The sequence below is a fragment of the Protopterus annectens genome, chromosome 14.part0, assembly GCF_019279795.1.
Source record: "Protopterus annectens isolate FY-2018-M chromosome 14.part0, PAN1.0, whole genome shotgun sequence".
NCBI lineage: Eukaryota > Metazoa > Chordata > Ceratodontiformes > Protopteridae > Protopterus > Protopterus annectens.
In genome coordinates, this window is record NC_056748.1 from 1123050182 (window position 1) to 1123072193 (window position 22012).

Below are 22012 nucleotides of genomic sequence, written 5' to 3' on the forward strand. Positions count from 1 at the left end.
GTCACCTGGGTAACTATTGTGTGCGGCCAATGCTGTGCATCGCTTGCCATGTATGTGTTCCTTAGTCCATGACATGGACGGTGGTGTCTGGGATGTGCACACCTCCCATATGCATGTACAGTGACATGCGGAACTGCACCTGGGGTGTCTGGACCATGTTGTGAACACAAATTATCATCAGATGTGCCAGACTTGCCCACCTGTGGCAGGGACTGGTAATGGGCAGCAGGTTTACCCTGCACCTACATTGATAGCATGCTCACAGCATTCCCTGGTGTCAGTGGCATCTGTCCATACAGGGCATGTTGTCAGGCATGGTATGTTTGTTGTGGGTCACATGTAAAGGCACCACAGGTGGTGTAGGTGTCCATTGGGGAACATGGGGGAGGTGCACTGTCTGCATGGCCATGCATATTGGACAGATGGGGAGGGTGACATGCCCTCTGTAACCCACTTATATCACTCCATAGTTACTATCAGTGGCCAATATGCAGTGTACTACCCACATATTGGCTGTTGCCTACGCATATGTGTGCGTGTATGAGACATGGGTTGAGAGTGTGCTCTGGGTAATACTGGGGTTGCTAACTGTGATTGTCTGGCCTTGATGTCACATGTATGGGTATAGATATGCACCCCAGCCTCTCGCCTATTTCACAGCTGTTATCCCTGTACAGGGGACATTGTGATATGTACTAGGGCCACCATATAAGAAATTTGCAAAACCCACCACACATTGGGCCCAGGTGTCATACACGCAAATCCACCTCCACACAGGATATGAGTTACACACACACACACACACACACACACACACACACACACACACACACACACACACACACACACACACACACACACACACACACACACCTGTCATGCCTGGGAGTAGAACCCCTACCTAATAGATTATTACACTACAGCACTATGCAGTTATAGTACACATCATAGACATTACTGGAGTACTCCTTCCCCAAAGGTGTATTTCACACTGAATGATATCAGCAGGATTGCCAAAGCAGGCCATTTGAAATGTACTGCTAGTGACTAGCCTAAAATGCATTGCTCCCTACATGGACAGTGATACACACACAAAACATCCCCAACCAACACTGTCGGTATAGAACCCCTGACAGAGGTGTAGATCACATTACAGCATGGGCTGTTATAGGACACACCACGGGGATTACTAGAGAACTCCTTCCCCAAAGGTGTACTTCACAAGGAATGACATCAGCAGGATTACTAAAATAGGGCATTTGAAATGTACTGCGAGTGACTAGCCTAAAATGCATTGCTCCTTACACAGACAGTGAGACACACACACACAACATCCACAACTGACATGTGTGGGTATAGAACCCCTGATAGAGGTCTATTTCACACTACAGCATGGAGCTGTTATAGAACACAACATGGGGATTACTGGAGTACTCCTTCCCCAAAGGTGCACTTCACAATGAATGACATCAGCAGGATTACCAAAGTAGGGCATTTGAAATGTACTGTGAGTGACTAGCCTATAATGCATTGCTCCATACACAGACACTGAAACACACACAAAAAAATCCAGAACTGCCATGGGTGGAGATGGAACCCTACCACAGTTCTAAATCACACTCCAGCAGTACGCAATTACTGGGCGCACTACAGAGATCACTGGGCTACAACTTTCCCAGAGGTGTATTTCTAGGTTAGTGACATCAGCAGCCTTGCCAAAGTTAAGTATATGAATTGTAAGGAGTGTGAGTACCCTGAAAAGCATTGCCCTCTACACAATCAGAAACAGACAGACACGCACACAAATGCACAAACAGACACAGTTGCCAAGTCGGACACCTACCTAACTACTTTATCACACTACAGCAGTACGCAGCTACAGGATGTGCTATGGAGATTACTGGGCAACAACCTTCCCAGAGGTGTATTTCTAGGTGGGTGACATCAGCAGCCTTGCCAAAGTTGAGTACATGAATTGTAAGGAGTGTGAATACCCTAAAAAGCATTGCTCATTACACAGACACGCATGCACACATACACACACACACACACACACACACACACACACACACACACACACACACACACACACTTTCCAATTGGGGGTTAGAACACCTACCTAACTACTTTAACACACTAAAGCAGTACACAGTTACAGGACGCACTACGGAGATTATTGGGCAACAACCTCCCAGAGGTGTATTTCTAAGTGGGTGACATCAGCAGCCTTGCCAAAGTTGAGTATATAAATTGTGAGGAGTGTGAGTACCCTAAAAAGCATTGCTCTCTACACAGTCAGAGACAGACAGACACTCACACAAATGCACACACACAGTTGCCAAGTCTGGGGTTAGAACTCTTACCTAACTAGTTTATCAGACTATGGCAGTACACAATTATGGGACGCGCCACAGAGCTTACTCTCTCCCAAAGGTGTATTTCACATTGGATTACCTCAGCAGGCTTGTCACAGTAGGGCTATGAGGAGGGCGGTGTGTGCATGGGCCACAACCCATTCATGTACGGGTTGACATGCCACATGGGGGCACACATGGGGTCATATGTCACAGGTACATGTATACAGCTGCTAGATGACTACTTCCTTGTACAGTCATGTTGCACAGCTGGCACGTGTACCACATAGTCTGTAATGCTGACAGATACTGGTGGCTAGTATCTGCAGTGCGTGATATCTGCACCTCATGAGTTTGGGGCCCTTTGGCTGTGGGCTGGGTGGGACAGGCCTGCATGGCTCCTTGTCACAGTTACCCTCTTCCACACATCTATGTATGTCTACCTTTGGCTTATTATAGTGTGTTGCCCTGACATATAGGTCTGTATTTCTATCCACTGTGTGTGCAAGGCATGAGTGGTGCATACTGATGAGTGGCTGCACTAATAACTGCAACTGCCAGATATGTTTGGTCCACTGGTATTTGCAGTCATGGCCTTCATGTGTTTAAGTGTGTGAGTATGCCCAGTATGACCATTCAGTATGTTGTAGACTAACATTGCCTTCATTTCTCTAAGTGTGTGAGCATGTCCAGTATGACCATCTGTATTGAATCTGTGGATCGTGTCCAGGTAGTTTCTGCTGCTGTGCTGACCTTTGTGTTGTACACCAACAGGTAGCATGTTGTCTCTGCAGGGTATCCATCGATCATTTGGCTATGACTGTTACTACATTTCTGCATAGCGGGGGGGGCACACCTGACTGTTTCAACATTTCTACACAGGAGTGGGGGGCACACCTGACTATTATTACATTACTATGTAGGATGGGGGGGGGCAAAGCTGACTATTTCTACATTTCTACATAGAGTTGTGGGGGCACACCTGACAGTTATTACATTACTATGTAGGATGGGGGGGCACACCTGACTATTTCTACATTTCTACACAGGGTTGGGGGGGGCACATCTGACTGTTATTACATTACTATGTAGGATGTGGGGGGCACACAGGAAACATGTACACATTCGCTATGACCGTGCTGGTATGCCAGGTACTCCATTTCATTCTGTATTGCTAACTATCATGCTGACTAGAGGCATACCAGTGTACTATAGATCATGGGTTTGGTTGTCCTACATATTACTGTCGAACTTCCTACCCTTCAGAACTAACATCCCTCTGCCTGATTTGCTGTGGTCTGTCTGTGTAGGCCTCGGGGGGGGGGGGGATGGGGGTTAACCATAGCCATCATTCTGGGGCCATGCCACAGGCTCTGTTTGGGTTTGTCTACACCTGTCCTGCTGGCTGAGACTGTTGTTGGGTATGTGAATCGTCCTGCCTGGCATGTGTGGGTCATATGGACACACATGTTGCACAGCACATATCCTGCAGTGGGCTTTGTCACCCTGTGTAGTACTGGCTACTTTGGCGACTCCAGTATGCGTTACAGATGTCATGGTGCCACTATGGGTGTCTACTGTCTGCTGCCATAACATTCAGGAAACCCAATTCCCTTGCATGCTCACATCCATACCATAGCTACAGGTAGCACATTCTACTCCATTTGGCAATTGGTAGATTTATTGACTTATCTTGAGGGTGTGCCAGACTTGCGGAGGGTGCTGTAGAGCTTCCTATGTCAGATGCACATAGTACACTCCCTATACATGGCTGAGCACAGGTAGTGTCATATTTGGCATCCCTTGTACTGTATGTCCGAGTCAGAGAAAGGTGTTATTTCCTGGGTCCCTCCTGTGTCAGTGCATGTGCTATGTGTTGCCTCTTTGCCAAGGCCAGGGTATACTGGGCACGTCTCCTTCTGCCTACTGGGGCAGGCTGTTCCTCCTCTGGGTCACTCTGTGCATGTGCAGGCCATGGCATTGGTGGGGGGCTGTGTGGCCCTGCCCCATGCTGTTCCTGCTGCAGCTGTTTCCGCAGGATCATACTGTGTAGCATAGCACATACCATAACAGTTTGGGTACATGTAGCTGGTGAATACTGCAAGGTTCCATCGGATGTGTCCAGACACCAGAACAGCGCGTTGAGTATCCCAAACACATGCTTTATTATATGTCTGGCCTGTGCGTGTGCCTCTTTATGGCGTTGTTGTTCAGGTGTGTGTGCATTTCTGATGGGTGTCATCAGCCACGGCTCCAGTGTGCACCCAGGATCCCCCACTAGGTGACCGTAGGGGAAGACCCCATTGGCAAATCTCTGATACAGCTGCGTCAGATGCCATATATGGGAATCTTCATAGCTTCCAGGGCAGCCAGCACACACATTCATTATAATGCCCTGGGCATCACAAACAACAAAAACATCACAAACAACCTGGCAGTTGAGGGAGGGGATGCCCCTGCGGTTGATGTTGGTCCTAATCTGCTCACCAGGTGGTGCTTTGATGCATATGTGCGTGCAGTCTATAGCACCCACTACCCCAGGATATTCTGCTATTTGGTGGAAGAGATGCATATTGCTGGTCAACACCTCACGGGTGTTGAGGAAATACACATGCTCACTGGCATTTGCTGACATGGCATCAAGGAACTGGTGGAATACTCTGGATGCTGATGCCTGTGAGATCCCCATGAAATCCCCAGTTGTGCTTTGGGAGGTACCTGTGGCTAGTATATCTAGGCCTACACATACCTTGGTGTCCACTGGGATGGGTTTCCCTCGGTCATTTTGGTGTGTCTCACGTGTGGTCGGCACAGCTCAACAATTTGCTGTAGGAGGTCTCTGTCCATCCTATAGAGCTCCACTACCTCCAGCTCATGTAGCCCCTGATAGGTTACCCTGGGTCTGTACACTCTTCTCTGTCTCCTCACTGTGGGTTGTTCGGCAGCATTCACATCCTCACCACCCCCAGCCTCTTGCACATGTTGTTCTATGTTGCCTGCTGCAGCCCTTCTCGTTTTGTAGGTTTGTTTGTTAAAATTTCCCTGCTTGTATACACCGGTGGTGTACAGTGTGGGAAAAAACAGAGGGGGAGGTGTTTGCTTAGTTTATAGTAATGTTCTGGGCTGGGCTACTGCCTTTGTAATTGGCTGATTCTGATACATTTCACCTGCCAGCTCAGCTAGTTCTCCTTTATTACCTTCCTACTGCTGTTTTCCCTTCCCATTGCCTTCCTGTTTAAGCCCGTGTGCGCGCCACACAAACAGAGTGCACAAATGTGCACACTGCTGCTATTTCCTGGTTTAACTTCTTTTTTCTTCCTGTAAAACCTGGTGCGCAGCGAGCACACCCGCTTACACTTTGTAAAGAGTGCTAGGCAGGTTTAGACACACACCCTAGCGTAGCTAGGAGCAAACTGTTGCCATAGGGCTCCAATCCGCTTACAGTATGCCTGACACACCCACCCATGATGTCACCTACCTTCTAGTCTTGCACTCAACTATTCCTACACTTACACCGTTGGGACCTGCCTCACACTCTGGGGAAAACTGGGATTCACTATCCTTCCCCTTATTTGCATAGGATTGCCTGCTAATGCATAGTTACATGTCCCACACTGAGCCTCCCCCCTTAGCAACCACTATTCACTGGCCAGGTTGTCTTCTGCCTGCCATTGACTTGCATGGCAGAATACTGATTTTAGTTAGAAAGCTTATTTTAGTTTTATTTTGTTATTTTCCCCCAGATCCTGTTTGTGCGCTCCTGCCATATGCTTAAACAGCCGAGATAGGTGAAAAAAAAATAAAAGTTGATTTTTTTATTTTTTGTATCGTTTGCAATGTCAGTGGCCTTATACTTGGCCATTGGCATGCTTCCTCAATGATATGCAGCCTTTATTTGGAGCTGTCATAGCTCCGTTTTGGATTTTGCAGAAATGTACTGGGTTACTAACAGAGTACATTTCTGCAGATAGCGTGGACTATTGCAAGCTTCCTGGATTGCAAAATCACCTCATTTGCATGGATTTCTCCTGCAAATGGATTGATTTGCATACGGGGGCTGGGAACGTGCAGCACTAGTGCTAGAGTGCTTGTGCATGTCAAACGGGCACATATGTGGATCGCTCGGCCGCCATATTAGCAAAATTACCTCTTACACTAATCATGCACGCTGTGCAAGCTTTTGAGAATCCGGGGGATTGTCTATTCATACTTAAATTACTAATTGCAAAACCACATTACACAGAAGCATAACAGAATATTTATCTTACAATTTATATGAAAGTCAACACATCTGCACTGATATTTGACCCCTGTATAATGAGTTACTAAATTATTCATATAAGTATTCACAACGTCAACATTTTCATATTTCTTTAACTGTCTCAAGAACCAGATATAAGCAGACTTACTCAGCCTCTTTAAAAAAGCTCACATATAAGATGAATAAAAGGTAATCATTTGAAATGGTGCAACCGACTAGAGTGAGTCTGGAACATGGAGACTGAATGGCTGAAGAAACAGACTTACATACAGACAGTCCAAGATGGCCTTTTCCCGGAATCTTCCATTTTCCTTAAGGTATGGAGATCTCAGAGTTGGGGTGTGTTTGTGTGTGTGTATATATATATATATATATATATATATATATATATATATATATACACACACACACACACACACACACACACACACACGTTTTGGGGTGTGTGAAGAGCTTGTCCCACCCTTATGCAGGGGGTACAGAGGGGGCTTGCCCCCTTCATAAACAGAAGTTTAAAGGAAAAAAGCACTTTTTGAGATTCATTCTTCTCCTGACGTTTTAATCTTTTTTTTTTTTGGCATGTCAGCTCTCAGCATTTTGTGTGCCAACATTTCAACATAGAGTCTGACGAAAATGCTGCTGACTGTATGGGTGTAACTTGACTGGTTCCTGAGATACTGTAATTTGTTTACAGAACATCACAAAATTAATATTTACTGTTGACTGTGACTTTAAAAATCTAGTTTAGAGACCTAGAATCTATAAGTTACCACTATAAAATGGAATTTATGTTGAACATTGTTTAATAACATGTATGATAGCCATTTATTTGTAAATAATATAAACTGATTTTGTCAAGAGGCTCAGGATGGAACCACTAATGGCTAGCTGCAACATTACAGAGATTGCGTATAGAGAATTAGATTACTCAGTGGATTTCTTTAACACTGTTGCTGATATCCCCGAGACTGCATACCAATAAACAGAACAGTGCAAATAACAGATTCCAGTTTTAATGCTAATCTTTTACAGATGTTATTCTGTTAGAAGGCACTGTTTTGTTAAATGGCTTCCTTAGAGTCACACATTTTGAAGATGGCAGTTGGCAATGAACCTCGGTCCCCTAAGAAAATGGACTTAGCTGGTTAGAATATGAATACAAAAAATAAGTACAGGCTGCTGGGATGCCTTCTGGAGAACTGCATTCAGAACCAAAATATGAACGGTGCTTTACACAGGAATCATATCAAATAAATTAGAATAAATATAACTCGGACTGATGCTTGGATGACTATGGAGGTGGACCTGGATAAAGGCTGCAGACCTGTTATACATGGCTGTAAGTACAATCTTTGATTCTGCAGTACATGAGTGACCAAATGCTTGGGGGGGTGGGAAGAAATTGGTGTAGTGAGCTGATAGCTGAGACCTTAAATGGCTGTGTATCTCATGTGTAGCTCATGAGGGGCTTGACAGCTAGATGCGAGCTAAAAATAAATGCAAATTCAGCTACAAATGAGGTCAGCTCAAGAGGCTTTCCCCCCCTGATTCTGCTCATTCATCAACATGTGTAAAGTGAAACAGAGACAGAAATACAATGAAGAAGATCTACACCAATCATAACGACAAACATTTTACTTCATGGAAAACAGTTCAACAAACAGTTGCATTCATATCACTAAATATAGTAGACTATCTGGAATGGCATAAATATGCAGCACAAATTCTCCATAAAGAAAAAATATAAACATGCAATACTCCCTAACTGACGAGCAAGGAGTATTTGCCTTCAGTAGCAGATTTTACTACTGAAGAATAAATACATGGTGAAACCACTCGGAATTATTTTTTTTGAGGAACTCTGCAACCTTGTTGTATTCTGATGCAAGTTTGCTACGGCCTTTCAAATCATTATGACAAATTACAGTCGTGTAAGATCTTACCATAAAAATAGATGTCCTTCTTGTTACTGTTGCAGTATTCTTTATGATAGGAATCCCCTGCCAAGGGTAGCCTGACATCTGGCTAGTATACAAAAGCCTTTAGGTTATAATGGGTACGCTGTACATCACATGTACGCCCCCCACGCATGATGCAGGGCATAAAGGTGTTGTGCAGACATATCATCCTCAGAACTAAAAAGCCCCAGTAAGAATGGCAGTCCAAGGATACAAGTAGGTAACAATCACATCCAAAAGAAAAAGGACCAAGAGGAGGAGGGAGGGAGGGAGTGAATACACTGCAACAGTGAAGAGAAGGACATCTACTGTTAAGATAAGATTTTTATACAACTGTACTATGTCCTTCCATATCACTGTTGCAGTATTATTTACAATAGGGAGAGTACAATACCTCAGGAAGAAGACGGAGAAGAGGAAGGGTCGGCACAGCCCTCTAGGAAGCCATTGAGAATGGCCCTGGCAATGCCAGCTGTGGCCCTAGAAATCACATCTAACTTATAGTGCTTGGTAAAGGTATGCACAGAAGTCCAGATAGCTGCTTCAAGAATATAATTAGTATCCAAACCCTTGAAAAAAGCACCAGAAGAAGCCATAGCTCTAGTAGAATGAGCCTTAATAGAAGAAGAAAGGCTCTTCTCATGAAAAGAATAGCAAAATGAAATGGCTATAGATATGCAAGAAAAAACAGTTTGCTTGGATACAGACAAACTCAAAGACCTGGGATAAACAGAAACAAAAACCTTTAGCCTTATCCAAATAATATTTGAGCTGTCTGTGTAAATCCAAGGTGGGTAAAACCTTCTCACTAGCAGATTGTGGAGAAGGGAAAAAAGTGGGCAAATGAATAGAATGATTAAGAACCAACGCATTAACCACCTTGGGCATAAAAGAAGGATTAGTACACAAGGACAGCCTGTCCTGATGGAAAACTAAAAAAGGAGCAACAACCATAAGGGCTTGTAGCTCACCACCCATCTGGCAGAAGTAAGGGTCAAAAGAAGAACAGTCTTACAAAACAATGCTGTAAAGAAGCTGAAGCAGCAGGTTCAAAAGCAGCCAGAGTCAAATGTTCTAAAACAAAATTATGGTCCCAGGAAACGGGGAAAGGTTCCTGGGAGGCCTAATGTGAAGGATGCCTTTAAGAAACTTGTTTGGCCTGAAATCTAGAGGCTAAAGGGGGAGTCAACGGCAGACAAGCAGATATAGCTGAAAGGAGGGCCTTAACTAAAGAATATGCCAACCCAGCAGTGAGCAATTCACACAAATACAAAAGAACCACAGAACATTCACAGTAAGCGGATACAGGTTACAAGAAAGACAACAAGCAGAAAACCAAAGGTGTCTATATGGGATCAAAATCCTGTCACCAACAATGCCAATTAAAGAGTGGACAGGTGGGGATTGATGAGAGATCCATTTTTTTGTGTAAGTAAATCCACCCTGTGAGGTAAATTGTGATGACTGTCCTTGGCAAGATACAGAAGAGGATGGAACCAATGCTATCTGGGCCAAAAAGGAGTCACCAGCAAAATTTTGGGAGAATCCTCTTTTATTTTGAACAGGACCTTTCAGAATGACAGGAAGGGGAAAGAAGGCATAAAGAAACATCGCCTTCCAAGAAAAAGAGAGGGTGCCCACCAGGCCAGAGGGCATGGGACTCTAGCATAAAATAGAGGAAGTTGTCTGTACAAAGGTGAGGCAAACAGGTCACTTGAGGAGTACCTCACTAATGGACAATGTCCAGAAACACATCCGTGTGAAGTATCCACTCATGCAATTGTGTTATGGACCTGCTCAAAGAATCTGCCACTATGTTCTGATCCGAGAGAATGTAAACTGCCTGAAGGGTCACCTAATACTGGATACCTAGCTCCCAAACCTGAAGGGCTAATCTGCATTAGGAGAGAAGATCTTATTCCCCCCTTGTCTGCTGACACACCACATCACTGGTGTGTCTGTGAGAATCTTGAGGGGCCCTGGAAGGAAGAGAGAATGAAAACCTTGAAGAGCCAGGAGAAGTGCTCTCAACTCTTTGGAAATGATGCGGTCTTTCTTTTGACAAAGAGACCAAAGACCCTGAACCTTCAGAGGGCCAAAGGAGGCCCCCTCACCCCATGTCTGAGGCATCTGTTGAAAGTTCCTGAAAGGGAACTGGAGGTTGAAAAGGAAGCCCTGGGTTGAGGGGCAAACGATGAATCCACCACTGAGGTTCCCGCTTGAGGCATGGAAGACGAGGGACTAGAAAATCTAAAGGATGAGAAAGTTGAAGCCAAACTGTCATAAGAAACCACTGGAGCTTTTTCACATGGAGCTTAGCTAGAGGGAGTATAGGGATGGTGGAAGCCTCGAAACCTACAGCCCTCAGAAATTCTCTGGCTGTGACTGAAGCCACATGAAAAAAGGGATTAAAAAAAAAACAATGAGAGTTACAGCCTTGGGAGGGGGCAGGGATTCCAGCACTGCAACAGTCTGCAGCCTGTACTCCAGAAAACAATGACCCTGAGGAGTCAGGAATGACCTTTGGACATTTACCATAAACACCATGCTTTGCAGGACAGAAATAGCCAAGTGTAGATGCTGAAGTAATATCTCCAGTGAGGAGGCCTGAATCAGCAGGTCATTTAGGTAAGGAAAGACATGTATCCCCCTTAACCTGCAGAAAGCAATCACAGGAGCGAGGCATTTGATGAAGACCCTTGTGAAAGTACGAAGGCCAAAGGGCAAAGCAGAGAACTGAAAATGCCAGGAAGCAACAGAGAAACTAAAAGCTTCCTGAAAAGGGGAAGAAAAGGAATGTGTAAATAAGCATCCTTGAAATCCAGGGAGAATAGATAAGCCTGAGGAAGTGGCAGAAGAAACAAGGTTTGAAGGGACAGCATCCGAAAGGAAAGGACCCTCAAAAAGGTATTTAGGTGAAAAAGATCCAGAATGGGTCTAAAGATGCCTCATTTCCTGGGGAACAAGAAAATTCTGGAATAAAACCCCTTCCCCTCTGAGGAGTTGGAACTTCTTGAAATGTTCCTTAAGCCAACAGGCCCTGAAGCACCTCTGGAAAAAAAGGGAGGATGAGATTTGCAAACCACATAGTAACCCTGGAGAATGATGGGAAGAACCCTGGGTTTTTGGGTGATCTTTAAACAAAAAGGAAGGGTCAGGTAAAGCTGAAGAAAAAGAGGAATGTGACTGACAAACAGAAGGGCAAAGATAGTCAGACAGCACCTGGTTTGTCAGGAAATGGAGGCTTCTGAGTAGAAAGAGATGGGTAGCCTTAGCAGGGGGAGTCCTTCTACCACCATTTTTACCTTTGGGGAGAGGGTGAGACTGTCTACGGACTAGGGCAGTCTTGGTAGGGTAATTCTTCTGAAACGTTGGAACAGCCAAAACAAAAATATGCAACTCTTGTAAGCAATTGCAACAGAAGATTCTGCATGGACGGCAGGTGCCAAGGCTCAAAATAGTATCAAAAAGTCACAAAGCAGCCAGCACCAAACTGGAAAAGAAGTATTTACTATGTGGCTTCACAGTACATTAAAGAACACATACTGGTTTCGGCCCAATGGCCTTTTTCAATGTATACTTTAAACTGCAGTCAACCACTTATTTATATGTACAACCAAAAGCCTTAATTAATCATTAATCAAATAATTATAGATGCTCATTTAGACCAGGTGGAAATGATCCACTCAGTTTCACAATCCATGATTTCTCTTTTTTTGCTTAAAATATTGTGCCAACCTAACTCTTGTAAGGCCTTGCCCTTTTCTTGCAGGGACTTAAACAACTCCCCAGCAGCTGCATAAAACAGATGTTTATTATCCAGAGGAGCATCCATCAGTTTAGCCTTGATATCATAAGGCAAAGGCTGAAGTTTGAGCCAGGAATACCTCATCATAACAGAGCCAGAAGTAGCAACCCTAGAGGAAGTGTCAGCTGCATCATAGCTGCATTTAATGGAACGGCGGGCAACTTGGGAGGACATACCTAGCAAGGCAAGAGCAGAGGCCTTCCCTTCAGAATCAGGGAGATCAGAAACAGACTTACAGGGTTGAGATAGAAGATCTAAAACATACCCAGTCAGGTATGTGTGACAGGTAACAGCTCTAAAGGCTACGGTAGCAGAAGTGTACACCTTCTTATCCCAGCCCCTCCATTGTTCGCTGTACTTAAAAGACAGAAGCAACTTAGTGGAAAGCAACAATGAGGGCTTATAAGAAGCAACTTACACCACTGAAGGGACACTTATAAAGAACGTTGCATTCCTTAGGTACTTTATAAAACTGGGCAAGTTTTTTAGGAGCAGGGGGTTGGGAATCATGAGCCTGAGAAGCACTGGAAAATGCATCCAGCCAGGCAGGAAGAACAGGAGGAACAACACAGACTCGCTCCATTTGTAGAAGTTCTTAGTACCTCCTCTGAATATCAAACACCTGACCACAGTCCCATTTGAAAAATTCCATCATTCTGGAAATACCATCAGCAAATGAAATCTCCACAAAAGGAGAGTCAGGACTGATAGACTCTTCTTCCTCAGAACCACAGTCAAGTGACAACGAAATCTGTGAGGAATATGTCAGGGGGCTCTTCATCAGAATCAGCAGCATCCTCATCAGAAGAATCTTGCTCCTTGGGCCTCTTAGGTGGGGTATAAGACCAGGGAGGAACAGGAACAGAAACTCCCTGTGGTGGCTTAAGAACAAAAAGGGCATTAAACAGGCCCTGTATGACGTTTTGCTGTTCACTCTGAGGATTTTTCAGACCAGGCAAAATGTGTTTAGTTTTCTGCTTCTTTTTAAGGGGGACATCAGCCTTGAAAAATTTTGGAGGGTCTGATCCCTGACGACACTCTAATAAGGTAGTCAGAACATCTTACCTCATTAGAATCTGAGGAACACCACTAGGCCCTTCAGTAATTACCAGCTGCATTTCCCCGTGTACATCCGAGGTAGACATCTGCCATACCCCTTGGACATTTGTGCAGTTGGATCCATGCCGGCCTCCAAAGCAGCTGTGACAGGCGAATCCTAAAAAGAAACTGTACGGTCCTCTGGGCTTTCATCAGACTCGAGAGGATCACCTGTGGAGGTGCTACAGCCAAAGAATCAAACCGAGCTTTCTTGGCCTTTTCCTTTGCAGACGGCTGACCCTTGGGCCAAAAGATCCTTCCATGGTATCTTTAGTCAATAGTTTAAGTCATTGATTCTCTAAATAAATTGCAAGGGAAGAAAGCTGACTTCACAATGTCTTTTGGACAAAAACTTGACAATTCTCAAAAGATGTATGGTTGGGGAAGTGCCTAAACAGAACAAATACTGCTCATCACAATCTTTATGGGGAATCTGTCTCCTGTACCGGCATTTCCCCTTTCTGGATGACATACAACCCATCAACCAGAAATAAGGTAAAACAAAGATAAGAAAATCAAAGATCCCCAATTGGGCACTTATCTGAAAGTGGTAGAAACTAGCAGATGAATGAGCATTTAGACCAACAATCGAAAATGGCATTCAGACTGATGGCAAAGAAGTTCTGAGGATGGTACATCCAGACATCACCTTTATACCCCATGCCATGCACAGAGAACATATGTGTGATGTACAGCATACCCATTACAACCTAAAGGCTTTTGTATACTGGCCAGAAGTTGGGCTACCCTTGGCAAAGGATCCCTATTGTAAAGAATACTGCAATGGTGATATGGAAGGACATCTGCTTATAGCTGCCTGATGTCAAGACACTTGCATTTGTCTTACAGTTTTTAGATGTGGGGAAGAATCGCTGCTAAATGGGTTCATGCCGACGGTAATTTAGTCAGTGACAATGGACACCATCGGACCGAGTTAGTGCCTTTGCATGCTGCTTAGAATGTTATGAAAGTAGTGTATTCAGACAACTGTCCATTGCTGTTGTAACGTGAAACCTTTCTACAAATGGTATGTTTAAAAATAATCACATCAAACACCACCTTAGCAAAGAAGTTAAAAAAGACACTATCGGAAGTGAACTGATCCATCACCTGAAGTGCTAATTAAAGCTGTCCAATTTTTGCAGCACAACCTTCATTTTGTCTCATATTTTTTATCCTGTACCTTAAAAAAATGTTTCACTTTCTGATAAACAACTGAACACTACAATAGTCAGTAATATCACATATTAGAGCTTCATACTTATTGTTCAGAAAATACATGTTGATGCAAAAATCTGTGGACTTAACTGTGATATTAACTTAAACACCCCTAACTTTTTGCCTTATATTTTTGCCTTTTCCTTCTAAAATCATACTCCCTTATCATTCAGAAAATGTATGTTGATGCAAAACATGTTGTTCTATTAGATTTACATGACTGTGATTCTGATTATTTTCATCCCATCCCTCCTGAAATGTTTGGTTTAAATTGCTGAGAAACACACTAAGTCAATAATGACAGGTATTAACAGTTTTATACTTTTTAATGTTCAGAAAATGCATGTTGATGCAGCACCTATTATTCTATTACGTTTCTAAGTGTATTAAAAAAGTAACAAAAGCGTTTGTGATGAAAAGAGATACTGCCAGCCCAACTAGATGGAATTTTGTAAATAATTATATGTCATTGGTGAATTCTGAAATTATATATATATATATATATATATATATATATATATATATATATATATATATATAAGATGCTTTTATTACAACTGTGTTAGAACTGTATGTCGTGTGTATATCAAACTGGTTTGTAGAGACGTGTGTTGAAGGGATATTTTGTAAAGTGTTTGAGATGCATCCACATTGTGCCCTGTTGGAGGAAAACAAATGTACATGCACTATTGTGATTGCCTAAATGTATACATTTTAACAGTGGAAACTGGAATACAGGAAGTTAACTTTAGTCCAGCAAATTTTAGGAAAACAGCTGAAATTAAATTACTTTATAGGCTACACAATAAGAGATGGTATCTTCCAGTTTTCAATGTAGCTACAGACATAGACTCTGTGCTGAGAAGCTTTCTTTATTGTCTTTAGGGTGAATTAATTACTAGTATTGAAAGCATGAAGGAATGCAATTGTTTTATGACTTCCAACATCTGCCAAACATCTGAGGTCTATGTATTTTCACAGGTAGATGCTAAATACTGCCAGCTTCCAGCAGTGGGGGATTTTGCCTGGGAATTAGAGTCAGATGACAAGAAGTGATGTCATTCTGCAAGCTATCCCAGCAATAATATTTGACATATTAATTTAGAGGTCTCTTAGTGAGACAGAGGATTCTGTATTCTGTCTTGGACCTGCCAACAACTAGAAGATCCATTCACCACATCTGCCTTGTTCTATCTGTGAGTTCTTAGGTTATAGTAATTCTCTTCGATTCAGTCAAGAATACAGTGAAGCATAGTTTAGATATTTTTTTTATTTATTTGAGACTGTCCTGCATTGTTGTTTTAAATATTTCCTACGGTTTTGAACTCTGATGTCACTGTGAATATATATTTAGTATTGTTTGGTTCTTTTATTATTTATTATTAAATATATTTAAGCTTTTCATTGTGGCTGATATATGTAGAGATATTTAAGTTTTGAGAGTACTTGCATATTTATTTGGTGACACTGTGTGGGCCACTCTTAATAGCCTTGCTCTTGGTCAAATTACCATTTGCATTACTATTAATATTACACAGTAAGATTGGACACCCCTTGTTAAGGGTCTTAAAGTAGTTGATTAAGAGTTGACTGGTGACCTTATAATCTGGGCAGACAGGGGCATAGCTAGTAAACCTGTGCCAGCCTTTCCCAGGTGTGTGTGTGTGTGTGTGTGTGTGTGTGTGTGTGTGTGTGTGTGTGTGTGTCTGAATCAAACTTCAAAGAGTTTGCGTGGGCAAGGACACGAAGCACTGGTTGGACAGAGAGGGTGCGGGAGGTCTTGCCTTGGTCTCTTAGCTGAGATCTCAACTCTATAGCTGTGCCAGTGGGGAGTCTTACTAGGGATCTGGAGAAAGACGGAGAAACCAGCCACAGACTGACTGTAATCCCTGTGTGCTCTTAAAGTGAATTGCACTTGATGCAGAGATCCAGATGGACATACTGTGTGTGTGTGTACTTGTCATCCTCCCAGTGTACACCCTTCACTGGTGCCAGTGGTGAGGATTGAGGCTCCTTTATTACTGGTCCAGTGGCGGGTAGTCACAGTGTTTATATGGTATTTGCAGTGATACAATTCTGGTGTTTTCATTCTTGCTTGGACATGACTTATGCAGACGCTGGTGTTCTCAATTATCACTGTTTAATCATCATACAAAAACTACATCTACAATCATATTAAGGCTACCATGTCAAAAATGAACTTTAAATATGCAAAATAGTGCATGGGGAGTGGAAATTAAATTATTATATAACTTATACGTAGCAGGGCATGCAGGACTCTGGGTCCTTATGATGACATGTCACATAAATGAGCCTGCACTCCAAAAGCTATGAAATGAGAGTAAAATACAAAGGGTCCACTACAGTCAAAAACTGAATAATATTTCATACGATTCATTTACAAGTAATTAGTGACAATGTACCAAATCTTAAGTAAAAAGCCCACCCGTCCATCCACAACCCCTTTTCCCATTTTTACACATGGGATCAGGATGTGGCTTCCACTCTGTCAATCACGTATAGCCAAGGTTCACACCACCAGGTTGCAATATTGGTCTATAATTTGTTCTAGTCTAAAGTCATGTGCTGAGGATTCGTACTAAGCTTCTTATTAAAACATTTGTTTGTCATTTTTGGGCGTTCTCTCCATTTATTCAAAATGAGAATACTCTGAATTTCCATTTTGACTGCCTCAGGTAATTATGTGTTTCCTTAATTCACTTTGACTGCTGTTCCTTGCAGTCAGCTAAACTGACTTCCAAGGACATTTCATGTTTCATCTACAGATAACAACAAAATTAGCTGATTGGAAAAAGTAAGCATTTTAGAGTTTGAGAAACGCATTTTCGATACCAACTCTGTCGAGCTCACTACGCTACATGGCTGAGCTCAGCTTTCAGCTGTGACTAAATACTTACTGGCTCTATAGTTACTGTACAATTTGCTATATTGAATGTGTGTTTTATGACTTTACTGGCAAGGAATGAAAACAGGCTTTCAACGCATTGCTATTTGGGCTCTTCCTGGATCAAAAGTCTGGCATATCAGACCATAAGATACAACCAGGAGTGCGACACATTCATAAAAAAGCAATGAAAGTACAACTGTTAATTATGGAAAACGAGGAGACTGAAGGGTGTAGCTACGCCATACAAAGGGATAACGAACTATGTTATGTTTTATTTATGCAGAGCAACACACAGATCATTCTGAAAGGAGAAAAATACACTTTAGAAAAAGTTAAGGTTTGCTGTAAGGCACTGCTGACCTTTAATAGTAGACATGTCACAGTGGCATAGTGCCACAAAAGTTGAAACTGCTATCCCCCGCTCCCCACGCCCATGACTGTGCCACTAAAGGCTGGATGAATTGCAATCCTTGAAAGAGTACAGCACAGGCTTACAGAGGAAAGAATCCCCAAAATATGCCATCTAAAAAGAGGGAAACAGACTTTTCCACTTGCCATTCAAAGGAAAATAGTCACCCTAGCTTGCAGATTCAAGGGAGCTGGGGGTAAACTGTGAGATAAGCTGAAACGCTGTGAACAGTAACGGTGAATCAAGTCCTGAAGTAGGATGTGGTTACACATGACAAAAGCAGTTGTCATGAGAATATGAAAGAATGATCCTATTAATAAATGCAGTAGCGTTTCTTTTTTCTTTCAGTTATTGTACTTAACTACACTCTGTAAACTGCCTTTTCTTGTGCATCTCCTCTGCACCTATTATCACGTTGATGGTTTTATTAGGCTTTATCTCATTTCTTTCAACGTAAGTATACACCCTTCTCAGGCAAGCATGAGAATGAACATTCTGTGCACCACATCTCTACCTGGCAAATAAAAGCAATCAAAAAGTAATAAAATAATGTCTTAAAAACCTGTCTGTAATTACAGCTATATATTACAGACACCTTTTACCGTGGAAATCTCTCAGGCATTAAACGTCCTATTCAGTACTGTGAATTATCAAAAATCATGCTTGTTTTTCAATTAGTATCCGTTAAGACTTGCTCTTTTTTATCATTCTCGGTGCTGAACCAATGACATCAATTGTTATTACAAGGCTATCACTTCTAATGTTACAGAACAATGTACTGGGAAAATGAGAGTCAGTTCCCTTTTCATGAAAGCAGCACATTAGGGGGAAATGCAGATTGCCAATGTCAACTAACATAGTCAAAGCCTTAAAAAAGTTTAAAGTGCAGTCAGTGCTGGGCCGTCTTTGAGCACCTCTGGAGACCCAAGATATAATTATGGAAATTAGCTGAAAGCTAAATCAAGGAAGTAGCTTGTGTAATGAAACATGTATCTCACTGTAGAGTTAGCTCCAAGGTCTTAAAAGGGCACAGACAGTTTTTTTTCTGTCCTGCAAAACTGCATCTGGAATGTTAAGAATGACAGCCTTCTCCGAAGTTCACTGTTGTTCAGCTCACTGATTCTCTTAACAGAAATGAATTTTGTGCATCATCTGCACAGCCATTACAAATCGCAATATATTTGCATGCTAAAGCAGTGCTTAGTACAGTCAGAAGGAGAAGTGCTCTCAGAAATGATGTTACCATATTAAAGGCTCTTTCTTATAGTATCATTGTTATCAGAAGAATAGGAAAATAGAACTGTTACCCTTTCTCTTGTTGTTGACAATGTATCTATAATCAGGCGACAGCTTTCTGTCCTCAGTGTCTTCTTAGTTTAGTTTGTAAAATGGACTTCATAAGCAGCAGTTCTTTCACCACAGACTGCCAGAATTGTATCTTGTGCCACTTCTACTGTAAATAAAAGTCTGCTCTCCCATTCAGTGCCTGTTTTACTAATGCACATTTAATGTGTTCAAAATTGGCTTGCTTCAGATGGTCTTCAGAGGCAAAATAAAACCTCAGATTCCATCTCCTTAACTACTCAATTAGCGCAATCATTAATTCAGAAGGAGAAATGCAGATTCATAGAAAGATGACTTTTTTTCATCCTGATCGCACCATGACTGGATACAGGATGTCAGCCATGTTGAATGGCACATAGAGTAAAGTTGCAAAAAAGGACATAAAGTTGCAAATACCTAATGCCATTACCTGCCTCATCATCTTCAATAATTTCATTCCATTTAATTCTATGTAGCAACAATAATAATAATAAACAGGTCAGAGACAATCTTTTTTTATGAAACAGAATTCACAGGATGAATAAAGTGTGTTGCTTTGTTAGCCTTTATTATGTAGCATATTTTCATCTGCTTGTAAAAAATAATAAGTTTGGCTCCGTTATCTTGATGCAAAAGCAGAATAAACTGATAAATCTCCAGATTAACTCTCATTGCAATGTGCTGGTCAAATACCAAGAAAGAAAAAAAAATAAACAGCCAATATGTGTGCAGAGCCATGCAAATGTGGCAGCTTTTAATACTGATTATGCAACAGCATTTTAATCTGATTTCACAAAGTGCCCTTGGGGAGTCTAGCAAATGTTCTTAATTTATTGCATAGTCAGTCTACAAAAGTGCATGCAACCATGTCTTCCCTCATTCTTTAACTGATTAACTGATAAATCCTATAATAGGTCCCATCGTGCAAAGCTTGTGCAATGATGCTGGTGATGCTTCTGTTCTCTTCAAGTAGCATATGATTTTCTGCTCCTCACTAGACGTGAAACTGATGCCACTGAAATTCAACAGAGAAATACATGACTGGGTTAGATCACAAATGCATTTTGTAGGGTCAATTAAAGAACAAAGGGAAAGACCATAAAATATTTGTTGCAAACTTTGCAGAGTTGTAATGTACCTGAATAAAAGTGGCATCTATTTCATGGCACAAGCCTTGCAGCGAAGCATAAAGAACAGAATAATAGCTATGAACATAAATTATGAAAAACTGGAAAGATGAAAAAGCTGACTCAGAATGTCCGGGTGATGTAGTGGAAGCAAGAGAAATCATGCAGAGTGGTAAACTGCAGTCCTTGGGGAACAGCACAGTAATAATAATATAGTTTTGGGAGTCCTACAGAGTGTGTATGAAGCACTTAATGACTCAAAACAGGTAGCAGCTGAGTAATATGATCACAGAAACTGGGAGTGTATTGTTTACATAATTCATTGTTGTGTTGGCTAGACATGTTAGTGATTCAACAGTTAGATGCTTAGATGTAAAAAAAACACAGAAAATGGTGAGCTAGCATCTCAGATTATGCTCGATATAGATTTATTTTTGAGGTTTGTAGCTGTGATGTGCTTTTTGTGTCACTGAATAGAAATGCCTGTTTTGTAATAAAGTACTGCTGTTACATAAATAAAGATGGTTTGTTTTAAAAGAAATAAGGGGAACCAAGGGAGGAAAAGACAGATAAGTCCCTTAAGTGTAAGTACCTGAAAAAAATCAAAGAAAAAAGCATAATGCAGCATTCGAGTCTGTCTTCCTATGAGGATGAACAACCTAGTATGTGCAAGTAACAAAGTGAAGGAATACATGTGGTGATTTCTGAAACACTGTCAATATTGAATAACTCTAGATCACACCATGGAAATGGTGAAGGGGCAAAGAAGTATTAGGTCAATGGCTTCAGTAAAGAATAACAGTAAATGTTGTGTGCTTGTTAGAAAAGAAGGAAAAGCCCACACAAGTAGAAATAAACTAGAGAACTGGAAAAAGGTGCAGAATGAAGGGGAAAACTGGTAGGAGGAAAAAACAGCAAAGTTAAAATGTAAATAAGTGGCAAGCTGTATTAATTATTGCTGGGACCAGAAATGTGTTACAGCAGCTAATTTGTAAGAGAAGAATGGAAGCATGCAGATGCAAAGGCAGCAAGCACTAGCATTTATCTAAGTCGGGGACAATCAGTAAGGAAGGGAAAGAGCTTTGGAAGCATGCACAAATGTGATTTTAATGAAATTACAGCATCAGGATTGCAGACACACTCCTGCCTGCTGTTATACACTGCAGTGTGCAGGCATAAAGGAAGGCTGAAGCAAAATGAAATTTAAAGCACAACTTCAACCATATGTCAAGTTATTCTTACTGTATTTTACTTCCATTTCAACCCATCTCCAAGACTGCCACACATAAAGAAAACGTAACTTCAATATCAGTCCCCATTTTCTGTCTGTAACTGGTTCTGCAGTTTCTCAGCACACCATATTGGCTTTTTGTGAAATCTCATGTTATTTACTTTTGAACATGTTACAGCATCTGTTACATTCTACAGGAGCTCTGTTTGCAATAACAGCCAATGAGAATGGATGGAGTGGTTACATCTATAATACCTTTACAGCTTTAGAAAAATAAAGTAGTTTGTTCACTTGCTCCATCCACAGAAATTTAGCTA

The 22012-nt window shown here is 41.9% G+C and overlaps 1 protein-coding gene across 3 annotated transcripts in view; it reads right to left on the minus strand.

Moving 5' to 3' along the window:
* ZFYVE27 (zinc finger FYVE-type containing 27) overlaps positions 1 to 22012 on the minus strand; it is a 1067636-nt gene that overhangs the window by 195006 nt on the left and 850618 nt on the right. Inside the window, exon 10 of one of the 3 annotated variants that reach the window (XM_044056912.1) lies at positions 19885 to 20352. The exons of the other annotated variants lie outside the window; for them this stretch is intronic. Coding sequence (XP_043912847.1) covers positions 20303 to 20352 — 50 coding nt within the window. The 3' untranslated portion in view covers positions 19885 to 20302. Of the gene's footprint in view, positions 1 to 19884; positions 20353 to 22012 lie in introns of those variants that run through there. 3 annotated transcript variants of the gene reach the window in all.